Source organism: Cyprinodon tularosa, unplaced genomic scaffold (assembly GCF_016077235.1).
Source record: "Cyprinodon tularosa strain WSP-4 unplaced genomic scaffold, ASM1607723v1 ctg34, whole genome shotgun sequence".
Classification (NCBI taxonomy): Eukaryota; Metazoa; Chordata; class Actinopteri; order Cyprinodontiformes; family Cyprinodontidae; genus Cyprinodon; species Cyprinodon tularosa.
In genome coordinates this window covers 197,435-214,202 of record NW_024039052.1, presented here as the reverse complement: position 1 = coordinate 214,202, position 16,768 = coordinate 197,435, and the positions used below count along the sequence as shown (strand labels likewise).

At 38.4% G+C, this 16,768-nt stretch overlaps 1 protein-coding gene across 3 annotated transcripts in view; it reads left to right on the top strand.

Annotated features, from left to right (window-relative positions):
- fndc3a (fibronectin type III domain containing 3A) overlaps positions 1-16,768 on the top strand; it is a 74,283-nt gene that overhangs the window by 39,026 nt on the left and 18,489 nt on the right. For all 3 annotated transcript variants that reach the window (XM_038294358.1, XM_038294359.1, XM_038294360.1), the window contains 7 exons: positions 13,355-13,431; positions 13,515-13,761; positions 13,877-14,167; positions 14,836-14,894; positions 16,184-16,350; positions 16,435-16,494; positions 16,571-16,709. In XM_038294358.1, coding sequence (XP_038150286.1) covers positions 13,355-13,431; positions 13,515-13,761; positions 13,877-14,167; positions 14,836-14,894; positions 16,184-16,350; positions 16,435-16,494; positions 16,571-16,709 — 1,040 coding nt within the window. The remainder of the gene's footprint in view (positions 1-13,354; positions 13,432-13,514; positions 13,762-13,876; positions 14,168-14,835; positions 14,895-16,183; positions 16,351-16,434; positions 16,495-16,570; positions 16,710-16,768) is intronic.

The following is a 16,768-nucleotide window of genomic DNA, read 5'->3' as shown; positions in this document are numbered from 1 at the left end:
ATGAAAACTGTTTGATTGGAAACATCAGAACAAATAAGCCATGGCTCAATGTGTAACTACATTAGATGTTGGCTGCTTCTTTTATGGTTTTGTCCCTAAACAGGCTCATTTGTCTATTTCCCTTGGTGTCGTAGCTACAGTGCCCTTCAAAAAAATAAACCCTTTTATATGTGTTATGTCACAGCACTTTTTCAATTGTCTAATTATGAATTGGAGATGAAAAGTTTGTAAGCATTCGAGTGGTATGAATATTTCTTGAAATTGACTGTGTAATATATATTATTCTGTCTCATTTTCTCTCAATTATATTGCAAGCGTTCAGGAATGTGATATTAAAGATCTTACACTCTTAAGTTGGGGTGTTTTACCCTTACAATAGTATTTTTTCCCCCCTGATCTGTGAGGTTGTGAATAAATGAACAATGATTCAAAGATCCCAGGAGAGAAATGATTCAAAGACAGAAATTCAAACAGGCGTATCATTCTCATCTTTGAACAGCTAGTCAATTACTGAGTGAAATAGGTGTGAATGTCTTTCTTGAAAGTGCAGAAATGAATGGATACCTGCCAAGCTTTTGGGTCTGAAATGAGAGCCAGTATTTTCCAACGATATTTTACCATTTAGCTAGTAGATTTAGTATGCTTGAGACCTTTTAAGCCTAAGTTGTTGGAGACATGTTGCAAAGTATTACCTCTATTCTTCATTAGTAAGCACAGATGCTTATGTAAAGTCTAACGGGTTTTGCTTTGCAGTTACTCCTACCAAAATGTCTAGGTTCTCAAATCCTCACTTTTTGCCTTGACCTTTAGAGAAGTAACTACTTTTTTTTTTTTTAAAGAAGCAGATTTTTGGACCTGTTCAATTAAAAAGGGTAGACTTGTTAGAATAAATTGAATGCTTTATAGTTTTTTCGGATCCTACCAAACACATTCGGTAGCATCCGAATAATATTGTTATATTATGTTTTTGCAAATCTGCAAATGTTTTTTTTTTTTTTTTGATTGACAATTAAATGGGCGTCTATGTACATTTTTGACAAAAAAAATCTGCTTTGTTTCACTGTGTTTATGTTTTTCCTGCACAAGTTAAAGGAGAAGTTCGGTTTTTAACACTTTTAGCCCATTTTCTGTAGTGTCCAGGATGAAATCGAATGATCGACACCAAAATTTTGACAATTGCTCCTGTCTCTGCTTTTTGGCTCATTTAGAATCACCCCCTGGCTGCTTTAGAATGGCTAGCATAGAGCATGTCCGATAATGTCCTTAAAACAACCTTAAACGTTCTTTTTTTTTAAATATGCTACTCACCGGGTCGTCAGCGCTGTTCAATGACGTTCCAAAAAAAGTTTCGTGAAGAAAAAACGTTCCTGTAGTGTTTTATTTAGCATTTTGTAAATCCCATTGAGTTCTGTTGGAATAGTCAATATTCCCCTGCCACCGGAAACGGAAATGGGGCCTGTTTACACAGTTGTAGTCTTTTCGCTTCACTCTGTGTACTCCGACGTCGAGGTGCTAACGTCTCTGTTAAACACTTTAAAAAACTCTGAAAATGGAATACGAAAGGTGGATTCTTGATTCTCGACGTCGGAGTACACAGAGTGAAGCGAAAAAACTACAACTGTGTAAACAGGCCCCATTTCCGTTTCCGGTGGCAGGGGAATATTGACTATTCCTACAGAACTCAATGGGATTTACAAAATGCTAAATAAAACACTACAGGAACGTTTTTTCTTCACGAAACTTTTTTTGGAACGTCATTGAACAGCGCTGACGACCCGGTGAGTAGCATATTTTAAAAAAAAAGAACGTTTAAGGTTGTTTTAAGGACATTATCGGACATGCTCTATGCTAGCCATTCTAAAGCAGCCAGGGGGGGATTCTAAATGAGCCAAAAAGCAGAGACAGGACCAATTGTCAAAATTTTGGTGTCGATCATTCGATTTCATCCTGGACACTACAGAAAATGGGCTTAAAGTGTAAAAAACCGAACTTCTCCTTTAATGTAAGATGGTAGATCGATTTTATTTTGAAATTAACCATAAAAGCCAAACTGGTCTAGTTTTAGGAGCTTTAATTGGGCCGTCCAACAGGTTCCTGATTTGGCAATTTTGCAGCACCCAAACCACAGCTTAGATGGTGTGAACCCGTCGTATTGTTTTAACGCTGCCACAAATATAAGGCTAAAGCGTTGACAGAAAAGCAGGCTTTTCTTGTGAGATAAACACACCACCGTTGCAACCAAGAAACGCATGCAGATAGCAGAGATGGAAATACGATTGTTTTGGCTTTTGAAGAGACACTGCTGTGGTGAACACTCAGAATACATTACACCAGTTTTTTAAAATGTCTTTCCTGTGTGGAACCTGGTCTTCAAAATGGATAGTTTTAGCTTCCTTTGTGCTTTGTTTTCATTTAAAATCCTTAAAAACCTTAAGGCATACAGCACAAGATCAATTGTCTGCTTTGCCAAATGTGTTAAAAGCGGATGGCCCTTTTTGGGGGGAAATTCATGCAGAATGCTTAATACGTTTGAGAACAAAATTAATTTGAAAAACTGTGACATTGTTTAGTAATCCACACTCATCTCAAACCAAATTTTACACATGGTTCTCATAATGGAAAACTAAAGAACAGAACCATTTGGATTTTTTTCTATACTCCTCATCTCCTCCGCGTAATGCCAAGGACATGAACACAAACGAATGCGTGCACAGAGTTCTTTCACTGCATATGTAATAACCAACTTTAAGAACAAATAGGTTTGCCCTTCATTCTGTTCAAAGACGGTGGTACAGATTAAAAAGAATGTAGCTTTGCAAATTCGGAGCCAAACTAACTAATTGCTCTCTGCCGATCTGAAAACATGTCCGGTTTTAGGGGGTTAACATTTTGTTCCAGGATGGAACCCAGCTGGAATCCTTATTTCCTAAACACAGGCTGATAATTCATTATTTAAAAACGGAGAGAAAAAAAAATCGTGCTCCAGCACCCATGGCCTCTGCCTTGCTCTGGTTTAGTCTGGCTCACAGCAGCGGGGTGTGATGTTCTGTATTAAGAACAAGTATGAAGGTTACTGATGCCCTTCCTTCCTGTAAACATTCACCGGTGGGATTGTGAGAGTCATATGGACAGCTCCACAAATTAGGAAATCATACTTTAACTTTGTTTTATTCTTCTGTTGTTTGCTGTCCGGCTTACTCTGTTAGGCTCTGGTTCTCGCACAGATCCTCTCAGACTGCTGTTTCCTCTCCTCCTCCGTCTGTCTGTGTTGGTGGTAGTTGGACGCTAACAGACATGTCTCATAGAGGCAGGCTGGCCAATGGGCGAGGACTGACACGTGTGACTGTATAATGTTATAATGGAATGTTTGCTAACTGCAAATTACTGCTCTCTTAATTGATGGCATTTGTCTGTTCCCTGCAAGAAAGACTGCGCTAGGCTATGCTAAACTGTTTTTCCAACACGTTAATCATGTTCATAGCCTTAAATCACAGCCAGTTTTTTCTGATAATAACATTCTGGTATTTGACTTTTTTCCCCCTGTACAGTGCTGTTCATGTTGGAAATTTAAATGCTAAGATTTCAGGATCCATCCATGTCTGTGATGAGTATCAAATATAATATGAAGTGGATTAAGTTAAGGCTCTGTGTACTTTACAGTATTACAGGTAATATTTGTTCAGGAGAACATTTGCATGCATGAGTTATTGTATCAGGACAGTGTGACATAAAAGCGATCATCCTGTTGGTCTTTTTGGGTGAGAAAGTTAGACAGGATGCTTTAATGGGATTTATTAACCACCTCCTCATTGTTGAGTCTGTTGTTTCTCATCTTCACAACATAAACTCTATACCTCATAGAGTTTAGGTCCAAAACAATTATTACTAAAGCCATTAAAGTGGATTTGGTAGTTGACTTTTGCATTGTTGATTCCTGCAGGTAAATGAAATCTGCATTTCCATTATGCTTGACACGAGATGGAAGTGTAGAATGCTATCCTAGTTGATGGCTACTGGAAGTAATACACACTAGACCATTACCAGCAGATGACAGAAGCTTCCCAATTAATCACTGATCTTAGTAATATCAGACAGAATCTTAAAGGTGTAGTGGAGGATGTTCTTTTTCTGACTAAATGTGAGATTAAATGTGTAATTTAGTCAGGCCCTGATGAATGAGACATCGGAGGATTGTTGATGAGAACAACTCGTTGTTTTTCAAACCATGTCTGTGCCTATTGGCTAACGCTCTGACCAATGAGCACAACTGACTGTGACGTAGTATGCAAGTGGGGGAGTGTAAACAAACAGCCTGTTGGTAAAACGGCGAATACGTCCTTCTTAAAAATGAATGAGCGTAGAGCCTCTTCCTGCTCACATTTCAATGAAAACCCAAAGTCTACTCCTTCCAAAACTGATTCCAAAGCTGAGTCAAACGAGAATTGTTGAATAGTTGTTGCCATCTTCCTTGTTGTGCTTTCTCCAGCGTCACACAGCGTTGTTGTCAGACCCTCAAATGTCACACCCTCAAAACCTCGCCTGCTTTGCATCCAAAAATTCAAAACACAACTCTGCGTTGTGATTGGCCCGCCAGTTCTAGGGCCTGGGGCATTGATTGAGGCTAGACCACTCACAGGCAAAAATTATTTTGGCCGCTGGCAGGTGGGGCTAGTTTGCTAGGCTAGGTCCTCCTAACTGTACATTATTTTCTTGATATGTTTACGTAAGGCCATCCTGCATGCTCTTCCCCATTTACTCTTACCGGTGGTGAGTCTGACATGGTGGAAAAATTGCAAATTTTCTTTTGGAAAGTAAGCTTGTATGAGCGATGCAAACAGCAACTTTTAAACAGAGCGTCGACAAGGAGAAATGGGCTCGTGCATGCTCTTGCACGTGTTTAATAGGCGTTCCCTCTCGTGAGGAAAGTACAGGGTTGTGCATGTGCAAGTGGAGAGGGCCGGTCTTTTTTCAAATATTTATAAAAATCCTCCATTATGTCTTGAAGTAGCTGAGTTAACCTAAACTGTCTGCTCTTCCTTCAGATTTAGGGGTGTGATTTCAAATTGAACACCAACTGTTTTGTCTTAAAACTGAACTTTAGACCTCCAAGCCAGGGTGTAATATTTTAGTGGTTAGCTACATTAAGAAACGTATCTTGTTTGATAAGGAATGTTAGCATTTGTTGTAGCATTTATTTCTGGGTATATTGTGGGTGAAGCATGGCTCCAGCTGCAGCCGATACCTTATACGTAAGTTTACTTCAAACTCTTGAATTGCTGTTCAGTATTCTTATGGCTGTAATCATTCTTGTTGCCTTTCATATACCTTTTTCCTTTCACCTAATTTTCCCCTGGTGTGCTTGCTTGCAGTACCCTGCTAAAGTGAATTGTTTTAGCTCCCATGGCACATTCATTAAAGAGTGGGGATGGCTAATATAACACAAAATGATCATTTGTAGTTAATCTGAACAATATGCAACTTCTTAAGTCCAAATTGTGACAGAAAAAAACACCTTTTCAATGATGTGGTGTGCTTATATGTTAGCCTTCGTATGTAATTCCTCTGTCCTGAGGTTTTGTTTTGTGCTTTCTTAACAGCTTTTATGTGGTGTTTCTTCCTTGCTTCAATTTGTTTCCCCGTTCTACTTGAGAGTTCACTCGTATATTTGATTAAACCTGACAGTTTGCTTGGATAGTTGCCACTATTTCAACACAACCTCTGCAGAGTACCTCAGTGGATCTGTGGTAAGATCCTTTTGCATACTATTATACAAAGTGTATATGTGTCTAATAGAGAAAAAAAGATGGGTACTTAAGTTGTCCTTAGTTGAAAAAACAACCCTCCTATGTATGTTAAGAAATCTTTTTAGCTTTTATCCATTCATGTTTTTCTTTTCCCTCTTGCCTGCTTCCTCTTGAAGGCTGGCTTACCATGGCCACGTCAGCACTACCAATGCACCAGTTGACACAAGAGGGAGGGGGGACCTAGTCTTTTTTTTTCTTTCCTTTTTTTGTATCTCTTTTTTCATTCTCATCTGTCAGCACTCGTGCGTCAGATTGATGTAAAAGAGAAGGTGTCATTTCCCCCACCGCCATCAACTCTCCTGCTTTCCAACTACGACACTATAAGGGTCCTTTATACACCCACCCCCCAGTCTCTCGAACTCCCTCTCACCTTCCAGTGTTCTTCTTTCCTCCGTCTTAGTTTGTATACACACAAAGCCTTTCAATCTAAATGGACAGCGCACAGGATGCTAATGTGATTCATCACATTTGCTGTTAGTCAGCATCAGGAGCTGAAAAGTAAAATTGCCTTAATCAGTCATCAGGCAGGTGCGTCGCCGAACACTGTGTGGCATACCTCTCACCTAATTTGTATTAAAAGTGAGTAGAGTTAACAGTAAACACTTTGAACTCCCTGGCGAATTATTTTCCTAATACAACAGTAATGATGGCCAAGTCAGACTGAGCTCTTACCTTCTCCCTAAACTGAGATTTCTGTCCTTGTGCCCACTGTGTTCTTGGATAGAGAAATGACTCACTGTTTAATTGCCTTTTAGATTTTAATAAGCCCGTTTGTTAGCCGTTTTTTATGGAAGTTTATCAGCAGTTGGGAAGCTGCTATACATACTGGAATCATATTTTGCTCTCTCTGATGCTGCTTTTGTTTTTTGTTTTTATTTTATTTATTTGAGTGAATGAAAAAACAATGAGACACTGGGATGAGACTGAAATAACGGCTTGCTTACTTGGTTCTAGTTAAAGTTTGTTTTTTAACTGAAAATATGTTTGTATGTATGAATTGTGCTGATATTGTATAGGGTTGATATTGGTATCATCAGAAATTAAAAACTTGTATTGGGACATCCCTGGTCAAAATATGAGCACAGCTTTGTTGAATCATAGTCGTCACTGAATTATCAAAGCATGTAATTTTGCAATTGCAAAAAACGTACATAATGCAATATTTGGTGGGTTGATATTTTTCATCTGTGATTTATTATTTTTTTTTTATCTCTTTTTATACCTGATCTAGATGTTAGTGACATAGAGCCTAACACTAAGGTCAGGTCTAGGTGAGGGAATAAAAAGTGATGGAAAGAATTAATAATAATCACTTTATTGTAGAATTCAACAATAGTGTAAAGTCTAGGGGTTAGGGAAATAATCGTTTTGGCGATATATCGTGATATTCGGTTGCCCAATATAATAGCGATCTTTCACTTCTTAGTATCGATTTAAAAAAAAAATGGTTACATAAAACATTGATGGGAAAATGGGCTACCTGTGCACCACCACTCTGGCAGAAAGTGCTGTGGAGCCCTTTAACTGTAGCCTGGGTGCCATTCCGAACTTAGTCCCGCCCACAAAGTTTGAGGTCGGGAAGTTCGGTCTGGCTCTGCTCCATAGTAGCTCGAGTATTATCGCCCACTGTCAGGCGATCCAATCAAATTGTCAGGGCGGGCTTTATACGATGATGGACAGATGACCAACAGTAACGTAATCAACCACGTGACCAATGCGCGCTTGGGTGACAACAATAATGGCTGCCGCTGGAGAGTTTAGGTGAGTAGATTCTGCTATTAGGTCTGTTCTAGAAGATATCGACAGCAAATTAATTTTAAAAGAGGAACAGAGAAACGCGATTAAGTCTCATCTTCTTATTCTAGGCGTGCAACTGCACGCTTTGATTTTTGTGGACAACAACTATGCCTCGCTTAACATACGTCACGCACTCCGTTGCTCTTATTGGTTGTAGGTCTATCCAATTGAGTGCAGAGGCTTTTTTTTCCTGGTTCGTTCGAAACACGCCCCATAATCACAGCTCTATGGAGCAGTATCAGACTCATATTCTGACTAGAATTGAGTCGGACTACGTCAGGCTACTTTAACTGTGCATGCAGCACCAAATCTGTATTTGAGGCAGTCACAGTGGAAGAAAACCCCAAACAACATGGATAATAATACCTAATCAATATTTTCTGATAAAAATATACAGCACTTGCTGTTTTATCTCATCATTTGATTTTGATAGCTGGGGAAAATATGGCAATATATAGTGATACTGAGATATCGTGATAATATTGTATCGTGACCCAAGTATCGCGACATGTATCGAATCGCAACACTCATGCAAATACTCACCTCTAATAAAGTCTAAGTAATATTTACCTGATATCATGCAGCATGGGTTTAGATGTCAATATAAAGTATGCACTTATATAGTACACAGTATTTCTCTCAGTATATTTCTATCACTGAGAGAGAAAAAAACTTACCACTGCCCTGTTAATTATTATTCTTGTTTTTACAAGTATAATGTATTAGTTTTGTTTCCTTAAATGACTGAGTAGACATTTAAGTCACGCATTTAGCCTTTAGTTTGTAGTTGACATCCTGAACATGTTTAACTAAATTTTCAGGGAGTTGAACTTCTTTTATCCTTCTGCAGTTAAATGTTGCAATCTGCCTCAAAAAGGTTGTAATAGACTAGGGATTAGCCGTAATGCTTGCAAAATACTATCTAAAAGTATTCTGTGAAATCCTAATCCATCTACAGTTTATGGAAAAACACTGTTTAAAGCGCTAAGATAAACTGAACAATGAGCCCATTGCAACAATTTAATGTGAATGATTAAACCTAGATTCTAAAATGGATTCAGTTTCAATTCTCGTTAATCAATGTATTTATTCATTTTATTCATATTGTTATTACTTTATGGTGTGGTTTAATTTCTCATCAACCTATTAAAGTGAAATATTTATCACCGACTAATTGTTTGAAACCCAAGAGGCATGGTTGAGGCACTATGTTGCAAACTATCTTACCGTCTTAACAACCAGTCATAAAACAGCAGGATAATTTTATTATGGCAAAACACTTTATCCCACACGTCTTACTTTTAATAAAGGTCTTAAAACATTAGATCTGCAAATAGGGATTTAGCTGGAATATCATTTAGTGAGACACTTGTACAGAACCTATCAGGGAATCATTCATCTTACCTAAAATGTAGGTTTTCCCTGTCAATATCTGCTGAAGTGGGGTGATATACTGTACCATGGGCAGCTCCAAAACATGTTATGGATATATATAACCATACCCATATGAACCCAGAAAAAATGCTTGATGCTTCCTTGCCTGGAATCAAGGTAAAACTCTTCAGTTTTGTTATTTTGAGAACCATTATATCAAGTTGGAGGTAGATTCTAGGTTAAATATCTGCATTTAGCGTGTTGGATGCGATAACATACAGTATGTGGAAGCAGGAGTAGGCACGTAACAATTGCCGTAAACAAAGTGGCTGTATTGGGTGGAGCTGCAGGCTCCTTGGAGCCAGAAGGCGTTCGGCGTGGGACTACCTTCACCGCAGTGAAGTCCAACTGACATACTATACAACAAGACGCCCATTTACTGAATGGGGTTTTTATTACACTTCAAAGCGTGTCTCCTCTGTCTTCCAAATTGCTTTGTGCAAATCTGTAGTTACTTGTTGCTCCATGCGTCCCTCTTCACCAATATTCTTTTTAACTGTATGACATAGCACTTTCTCACTTGAGTTATGCTCCTTTGTGCTTCATTTAAGGAATTGAGGTTTTGTGGATGCGCAAACTTTGAAAAAAGAAGGCGGCTTTCCTACATTGTCTTTAGTTGGTGAGTGGCTGATGACTGACTGCTGCAGCACACTCTCATAAAAACACCAGCAGCTTTTACATTAGAGTTGACAGTTTTTATTTTTATTTTACTTCTTTCTTCCTTTTCCCTTCATATACATTTTCCTGTGGCTCATTGGTTTCAGGTGATGTGAGTTGAACATAGTGAGAGTTTAATAGTTGCAAAGAACCTCTGTTTTTTTTTTTTGCCGTTGTTTTTTTTCAGTCTCACTACTAAGAAACTTGGTCACATGCTAGAACCCAGTCTTCATGTCAGAAATGACATGCAAAGTCTTTTGATGTGTTTTTCTCTGTTAGCAAGCTAATTTTCGGCCAGTTCTAAAAATGTATTGTAATGTATTGAACCGTGTTTCCTCATCTACTCCCTGTTGACCGTACTGTAGATGATTGTTCTCTGAGGCTGAACTCACATCACACATCCAAGTGGTCTACGAAAATCCAAATTATATCAGATTAATTTTTTCTCAACTAGGGGTGTGGGAAATAATCGTTTTGGCGATATATCGTGATATTCGGCTGCCCGATATAATATCGATCTTTCAGTTCTTAATATAGATTTTCAAAAAAAAAAAAAAAAAAGGTTACATAAAACATTGATGGGAAAAGGGGCTACCTCTGCACCACCACTCTGGCAGAAAGCGCTGTGGTGGAGCCTTTTAACTGTGTGTGCAGCACAAAATCTGTATTTGAGGCAGTCACAGTGGAAGAAAACCCCAAACAACATGGATAATAATGCCTAATCAATATTTTCTGATGAAAATATACAGCACTTGCTGTTTTATCTCATCATTTGATTTTGATAGCTGGGGAAAATATGGCAATATATGGTGATACTGCAATATCGTGATAATATCGTATTGTGACCCAAGTATCGCGACATGTATCGAATCGCAACACTCATGCCAATACTCACCTCTATTCTCAACATGTTATGATTATAACTCTGCTATTGCAGTTGTTTTTAATATTGAAAATATTTTGTGCTTTTCTTCTAATGTTAGCTTTTAAACACCTAAATAGGAACTGTCTGGTAAATAGCTTACTCTCAAAGAGATTGGCAGTAAAAAACCGACTTCAGCCATTGCAACTATGGAAATGTTACATGTTACTATTCAGGTTGCATGTCCCATATCCTTACTTCTAGTTACCGTAGCTCAATCTTAGTCTCACCCCACTATAAAACATTCTCTTGCTGCCTTTCGAATTATATTAGTGAAAAGTTACAAATTTAAGTCAAGCTTAAAGGTTTTACTTTGGAGCAGATGTTTCTTCCTTTAAAGTTCTGGTTTATGTTAAAGTGGCTTCCCTGCAGAGATTGACCCTGCTGTTGCAGCAGTTTCCAATTCATGGTATTTTTGAGCCTTTCTGTTCCTGGTATCTGTTGAACATTTAACACATTTCTTCTTGCTGGATGTTGACAGTTTGAGTTGGCTGACTGAACTGTCTAAACAGTTGGATATTTCTGCAGAACAGTGATATTATAATATACCAGGGCTGCACAATATGTCATGAATATCACCAGTTAAACAAATGTTTTGCATGTAATCATTGTTAGCATATTGTGGTATATCTCAAGTGCCATTAGCTTTACTTTTATTTCATATTAAGCTAGTTGGACAGAATCTCTAAGCTCCATTTCTGGGATGCTGAAACTGGACATGAATGACCATCCTCGAGGTGCTAAAGATCAGAGTGTAGAAAGCAGAGATTAGACAGACAGGAAAGAATGAATTGGGCATTTATGGAAAAGATACTGCCATTGCAATATATACCGATATTATCAACATCACAAAGTTTCCTGATGTCATGCAGCTTTAAAACACATCAAAAGTGGTTTTAAAATTCATAAAGCAGGCTAACCCAAAGCTAAGATTCCCAAAACCCTAGTCAGCACTTTAATGAAAATATATCGTTAGTGCAAAACATGCCCAACCATTTCTGCTGGAAGCTGGTTGGTGGCTGCAAACAGTAAGAGTTTGAAGTGCAACTTGCATGTGCTTTTTTAACCTTATACAGAACTATTCTAGTTACCTTAGATTTGGAAAGTTTACAAGTTGTTTAGTAGAGTATTGAACTCCGATCCTGAATCACGCATTTCTTGAACACCTAATTTGTTAACAATCTTATAAAAAAAATCAGTTTTAATGCTTGTCTTTAAGCTTTTTTTTTTTTTCCAACAATGATAGTTTTGTTGTTTTATTTTCAGAAGTGAAGATCTTCTAAAAAGCTAAATGGCACAGCTCTTTAAAACGGTGTAGGCTGCACCTGAACTCTGCCATTTTTCAAGCTGCAACAGTTTTTAAATGGAGTGCTTTTTGGTGGGTTCTCAACAAACCTGCTACTGTCGCTATTCCCGCTTAGATTTTCTGTTACGCTCCCAGGAGAGCTTGAGTGTTGGCTCCTAAGAGAATAGTGTAGCATGTTGGTGTGAGTTTACAAGGTTTCAGTGTGTCGTTATGTACCCCATCCTCTGCAGCTGTGAGGGTGTTACTGCGAGTCATTTAGAGATGCTTTTTTCATCTTTTTCAGTTGAGTGAAAAGAAAAAAAAATCCTTTGTCATGTGTTTTTTTTTATTTTTTTGTTTGGGAGGTCAGTGATTCCCTCTGCTCTCCTCCATTGTTTTTGGTGTTGGTGTCCCATTGTTTTGTCTTAGGTTTGGAAAGAAAAGAGAAATGTGCTAATGTGCAAACTTGGCTCAGAGGTTGCTCTCTGAGGCTTTCTGCTGAGCTGTCACTTCTCTGAGCTGAGCTAAGCCGTTGGACTGGCCCTCACAGAGGAGCAGGAAACTTTGTTGTTTCTCAGCACTTTTGAGTAGTCCCCCCCCACCCCCCCGCACCCCTTTTTTATCTACCAGTTTAAAAATAGTAATATTTATATGTTGTTAGAGATATAATAAAAAAAAATTAAACTCGGATGAGGAAGCTACAAAAAGCAACAATGTCATATACAGTGTTTGTCAAGAAGCATTTTATTTTGCTGTTTTGGTGCAGGTCTGAGTTTTGAGTGACATCTTGTCTTTAACTGTTCCTCTAGGGCTGTAAACCAATTACAGGGTTTCCGCGGGTAATTAAGGCCTTAATTGGCATTAAAATTCATTAAATGTGATTATTGTGGCATTTAAAATGCTTTATTTAAAAAAATATATGTAACTTTTTTTTTTTTTATCAGAATAAGAAACATTGCAATATATTTGCACGGATCTGCTTCAGGTTGATCGAAAAGCCGTATGTTCGGAAAATAAACTGGAGGTGGAGAAAAAGCTAAGAATGGGGAATTGCAAACTTCAACAAAAAGTGGCTGGAAAACGAGGAATGCGGGAAATGGCTGCAGCCTGTTGAAAAAGCAGAGTTACTCATTCCTGTATAAATCCTGAATTAAACTTTTTCCTCATTTTTTTATGTTATTGTCAGCCACTAACTTCAGTGAGTTTTATTAAGGTTTCACATAAAATTTAGCTAATTCAAAATTTTGCATTATTTTGTGTTTGTTGCATACCATCTAAAAAAACCCTGAAGGTTAAGTTGTGAACATGGCAAAATAGAAATAATAAACTATAAAGGGGTAGGAATACCCTTTACCAAACATGTGAAGGCCTTGTGCTCTTATCCTGTTTACTGCAGATGATATGGCTGTTTGTGATGAAAGAGAACCTCTTATCGTGTTTGTGCCTCCATCTCAGGTCCTGCTCAGGTTCCCATGATGTCTCCAAATGGTTCAGTGCCTCCAATCTATGTGCCTCCAGGATACGTCTCACAGGTATTTACTCCAAACTTATCTTTTTTTCCATCCTCTGACCAATTCTGATGTTTGCAGGTCATGCTGATGTTTTTCTTTCCTAGATTATTGAAGAGAACGGAGTGCGGAGAGTTCTGGTTTTACCTCAGCAACCAGATTTCCACCCCGGGGGTCATTCCCCACTCCACCATCCTCCACCGCCACCCCATCCACACCTGCCTGCCTTCATCCCGCATCCCGCCATGATGGGCCCACCGCCTCATCTCTACACAGGCATGCCAGGGGGTGTGGGGGACATGAGCTCCCAGTACATCCCCCAGTACCATCCGGCTCATATCTTCTCAGAACAAGGTGAGGAGGAGCGAGACCGACTCTACTATGTGTTGCTTTTTGTATGTGTCGTCTGCATTTAAAATCTACATCCTGGAAATCCTGTAATGACCCATGAGTTTGTTTTCTTTTCTAGATACCCACATCCAACATGGACGCCAGTCTTTTCTTCACCGAGACGACAGGGCGAGCAAAGCGCATGAGCGTCTCCAGAAAAAATTGAAGGAGCGCCAGGGAGGTGGAGGAGGTGGAGGAGGAGGGCAGGTGAAGGACAGTCCCCCGTCCTCACCACAAAAGTCCTGCAGCAGCCCCCCATCGGTGGACATTCATAACGGCATTGGAGGAACGGGGCTTGACGCAGAGCACAGGCACGGGGTAGCCTGCTCTGACAAGCATATTAACAAGGGAAAAAACGGAGAGTCCAGAGGTAATCTGGGGTCTGTTTAAGGGTCGGTTCTTGAATTAAACACATTTATTTTGTTTGTTTGCTGTTCCAACCCAGATAAGTAATTTTAAAGAAATGTTATTTTACTTAGGGTCATGCTTATAAAATCTGAAGCAATCAGGAAAAATAAGGAACCTGATTTAAGTTTAGATAAAAATGATTCAGGTTTCAAGTTTTAACGACTTTATTCCTTATTCCACTGTGTAAAAGTTTTACCATCCATATATAAAACCTATCAACAGTAAACATATCTGCTATTATTGTTTTGTCAATCTTTTCTTATACTCATGAAAAATAATTAAATGGAGAGGGAACTCTGAGAATTTGAGGTTGGAAAATATATCATTTTAACAAAGATAAAAATGTTTGAACCCTCTTTGGACTTCCTCCTTTAACTTAAATGTATTGGTCTTTTTATTTGTTTTTTTTTACATGACCAGATTATTATTATTATTTTTTTTTTGCAAGAATCAACATTTGAAATAAGCTCAAACTGTATTCACCTTTCTAATCCAGTGTTTTATATCTAACTCACATAATCTACAACAAGTGAGAATTACTCTGCAATATTTTTTTTTACATTATTTTCTTTTCTTTGCTTCATTTCATTTACTCTGTCTGGTCCTCACAATCTAATTTTATCTTTCCAGAACTTGACAAAGAGGCCCAGGCACTGCTTGCACTTTTGAGCAACATCAGTAAACCAGTGGTTAGTATCTACTGTTTTTTTATTACTATCTCTAAATAAATAATATTTTAATAACTGGAATTAACTTGGACTGAAAATATGTGTTTTTGTTGTTCTGTAATTTGGATGTTTGAAACTATAAACTTGTTCATTGACTGTCACCAAGCCTCGAAGTCGTTGAAGAAATTACAAAATACCAATTGTAGGAATAAGATAATTTTAGCACAAGTAGAAAGTGGATGTTTTAGTTTCCCATCTCTGTAAAACCAAACTGTCCGTCAAAGGCCAGTGAAATGAACTGTGGGAAGGAGAGGACTTAAGGTGAGGCCCCAGGGTTGAGGGTTGGAGTTACAGACTTGACCTAATTGAGTTCTTCCACATATGAATTCCCCCCCTGCAGTTGAGCTCAGGCTATTTTAAACCTCCAAACAGAATGAAAAATCACAGGGTTGCACAGCAGCACATCCCTGCAGCTAAAAAAAAATCTTTACACAGCTCTGCATTAGCTGCCTCCCTCCCTAACAAATTGGATTATTGTGGATATTTATTTATTTTGGGAGCAAATATATTGTAGATAATTACATCCTTTTTGTGGAAACAAAATCTTACAAATCCTATTTATAGTGTGTCACAAGCTATATAAAGAGCACAGCAAACGAGACAGTGGTACTTATCAGCCTATGTGCATGGTGCTGAGTATCACCCTAAACACCATACTCTTGGTTAAACAGGGTGTTGGCAGCATCATGCTGTGGAGATGCTTCTTTTTGAGCAAAGATGGCAATGATAATTGTAGTTTGTGATTAATCTAGTGAGCTAAATACAGGGCAGTGTTTGAAAACAACCTATTAAAAGCTGCAAAAGCCTGGTAATTGGAGCAGACATGCACTTTCTAGCAAACATTAAGCCTAAATACAAAGCCAGACCTACAATCAAACCATATTTATGTTTAAGAATGGCTACAACATCAACAAAAAATTATGCTTTTTTGTCATTGAATGAGCTTTAGTTTTTTACAATAAAATGGCAAAAATATAATTACTTGGATGTGCAAAAAAATCAATCTGAGACATGCCTTAAAAGACTGAGCGGTTACTGCTGTAAAGGGGAGATCTACAAAATGTTTTGCTACTGAAAACTTCAGTTACTTTATTGATTTAAATTTGTTAAAAATGGTTAATAACCGTTTTTAACCGTTTTGTTTTTCTATATTCTTTACAATGAAATGCGTTGGGTTATGTTCAAAATGGAATGATGTGAAAGCTAAGGAAATGTATGAATAAATACTCATTAAAACTTTGATATCTTAGGTGTCAGACATCCAGGCCAGAGCAGCAGTGGTCAGCTGGAGTGCACCCACCAGACCAGAGAGTGACAATAACACTGTGGAGGATGACACTAGCCTCCCAGAGGCCCTTAGCTATGAGGTTGCCTTCTCTATTAATGGCAAAGATGGGAAATATCAGAACATTAACAGGTGAGTACAAGGAACAGGAGCCCATGGGGCTTAAGATTTCCCCTAAAATCGCAAAAGCATAATATTTGTTTTTCTTTGAATCAGTGTGCAGGAATTAAGTGCAACTTTAGAAAATCTTCGACCAGCAACAGACTATCATGTCAGGTTAGTACAGCCCCTTGCTTGCTTTAATTTGTCATATCACAGTGGAACTGTGTACAAGCACTGTGGAATCCCTTAGGGTCCAGGCAGCGTGTAACTGTTTACTGGGAAGCCCTTCGGAGGCGGCCAGCTTTACCACACTATGCTGTGAGCCAGACCCTCCTAGTCCTCCCAAGAAGACCAGTGGGACCAAAAACACACTTGTACTCACATGGAAGGTAACATTTTCATTTTGTTTTGCATACAATAAATGAAATGACAAGTTTTCCTCTAAATC